General features: G+C 50.3%; 1 protein-coding gene across 1 annotated transcript in view; it reads left to right on the top strand.

Moving 5' to 3' along the window:
• Positions 1-1022: 1022 nt before the first annotated feature.
• Positions 1023-2156, top strand: part of LOC130587701 (bifunctional epoxide hydrolase 2-like) — a gene marked incomplete at its 3' end in the record, with an annotated part of 7742 nt that continues 6608 nt past the window's right edge. Inside the window, exons 1-3 of the mRNA XM_057388675.1 lie at positions 1023-1069; positions 1479-1809; positions 2033-2107. Of these exons, the coding sequence (XP_057244658.1) occupies positions 1023-1069; positions 1479-1809; positions 2033-2107 (453 nt within the window). The remainder of the gene's footprint in view (positions 1070-1478; positions 1810-2032; positions 2108-2156) is intronic.

The raw sequence follows: 2156 nt of genomic DNA, 5'->3' as shown, positions 1-2156 counted from the left end.
CCCTGGGAATGGAGGAGTTTCCATCCCATAAATCCTTGGTTGATTTCCAGGAATGTGAAGGCTCAGGAGATGCCACAATCCCCAAAAAAACCCCAGGGAATGGGGGATTTTTCCATCCCATAATTCTTTGGGTGTTCCATGGGGTCTGAAACCTCAGGAGGTGCTGGGATGTCCGAAAAATTCCAGGGAATTGGGGGGTTCCATCCCAGAATTCTTTGGTTGGGTTTCTGGGAATGTGGAAGGTGCAGGAGGTGCTGGGAGAGCCCAAAAATTCCGGGGAATTGGGGGGGTTCCATCCCAGAAATCCTTGGGGTGTTCCATGGGGTTTGAAACTTCAGGAGATGCCACAATCCCAAAAAAACCACAGGGAACGGAGATTTTTCCAGGCTCCCAAATCCTTGGATATTCCCGGGGATTTGCAACCTCAGAAGGTGCCACAATCCCAAAAATCCCAGGAAATGGGGGGATTTTCCAATCCCATAATTCCTTGGACGTTCCATGGGGTTTGAAACTTCAGGAGATGCCACAATCCCAAAAAATCCCCTGGGAATGGGGGATTTTTCCAATCCCATGAGTCTTTGGATATTCCCAGGGATTTGAAACGTCAGGAGGTGCTGGGATATCCCAGAAATTCCAGGGAATGGGGGATTTTCCATCCCATAAATCTTTGCTTGATTTCCAGGGATTTTAAACCTTAGGAGGTGCTGGGATATCCCAAAAATTCCAGGGAATGGGGGATTTTTCCATCCCAGAAATCCTTGGGGTGTTCCATGGGGTTTGAAACTTCAGGAGGTGCCAAGATATCATAAAAAATTCCAAATGAATCTTTGCTTGATTTCCAGGGATTTGAAACCTCAGGAGGTGCTGGGAGAGCCCGAAATTCCAGGGAATGGGGGATTTTCCATCCCAGAAATCTTTGGGTGTTCCATGGGGTCTGAAACTTCAGGAGATGCTACAATCCCAAAAAAAACCCCAGGGAATGGGGATTTTTCCATCCCAGAAATCCTTGGGTATTCCCGGGAATGGGGAAGGTGCAGGAGGTGCTGGGAGAGCTGGAAAAATTTGGGAGGTTGGGGGGTTTCATCCCATAAATCCTTGGATGTTCCCAGGGATTTTAAACCTCAGGAGGTGCTGGGATATCCCAAAAATTCCGGGGAATGGGAGATTTTTCCATCCCATAATTCTTGGAGTGTTCCATGGGGTTTGAAACTTCAGGAGATGCTGAGATATCATAAAAAAAATCCAGAAAATGGGGGGGTTCCATCCCATAAATCCTTGGATATTCCCAGGAATTTGAAATGTCAGGAGGTGCCGGGATATCCCGAAAATCCCAGGGAATGGGGGCTTTTTCCAATCCCACAAATCCTCAAATATTCCCATGGATTTGGAGTCACAGGAAGTGCCACGATCCCAAAAATCCCAGGGAATGGGGATTTTTCCAATCCCACAAATCCTTGGATATTCCMWGGGRTTTGAAGTCACAGGAGGTGCCACAATCCCAAAAAAACAACAGGGAATGGGGAATTTTTCCCATCCCACAAATCCTTCGATATTCCATGGGGTTTGAAGCCACAGGAAGTGCCACGATCCCAAAAATCCCAAGGAACGGGGTTTTCCCCCTCCTCCGGATCCCAGAGTTCGGCCATTCCCGGGGTTTTTTCCAGGCGATTTTCCGGGTTTTTCCAGGCGATTTTCCTGGATGATCTCGGAGAGAACCTGAAGCCGGCGCGGGATCTGGGAATGGCCACGATCCTGGTCCGCGATCCCGACTCAGCGCTCCGCCAGCTCCAGGAGCTCTCCGGTGTCCAGGTACGGAATTCCCGCCTGGAATTCCCAATTTCCCATCCGTTCCCGGCCTTTGCAGCGATTCCGACGGAATTCGTCCCTTCACGCGGGGAAAAAACGGGAATTACGAGCTCAAAACGAGCTGGAATTCCGCGATTCCGTGAGGATTCACGGAGAGTTGGGAGGGGTTGGGATTTCCTATGGAATTCCGGGAATTCTGGATGATTCCGTGCTCCTCATCCCGCAGCTCCTGGGCGTGGAGGAGCCACTGCCGGAGCCATGTGATCCCTCCCAGGTCACGCACGGATACGTCACCATCCGGGTACGGAATTCCGGGAATCAGGGGTTGGAAGCTGCAGGAGGTGGCAAAA

The sequence above is a fragment of the Malurus melanocephalus genome, unplaced genomic scaffold (genome assembly GCF_030028575.1).
Source record: "Malurus melanocephalus ecotype Western Australia unplaced genomic scaffold, MMel_1.1 scaffold_2279, whole genome shotgun sequence".
Lineage (NCBI taxonomy): Eukaryota > Metazoa > Chordata > Aves > Passeriformes > Maluridae > Malurus > Malurus melanocephalus.
The sequence above is the reverse complement of the archived record's forward strand: the minus strand, read 5'-3'. Positions and strand labels throughout refer to the sequence as shown.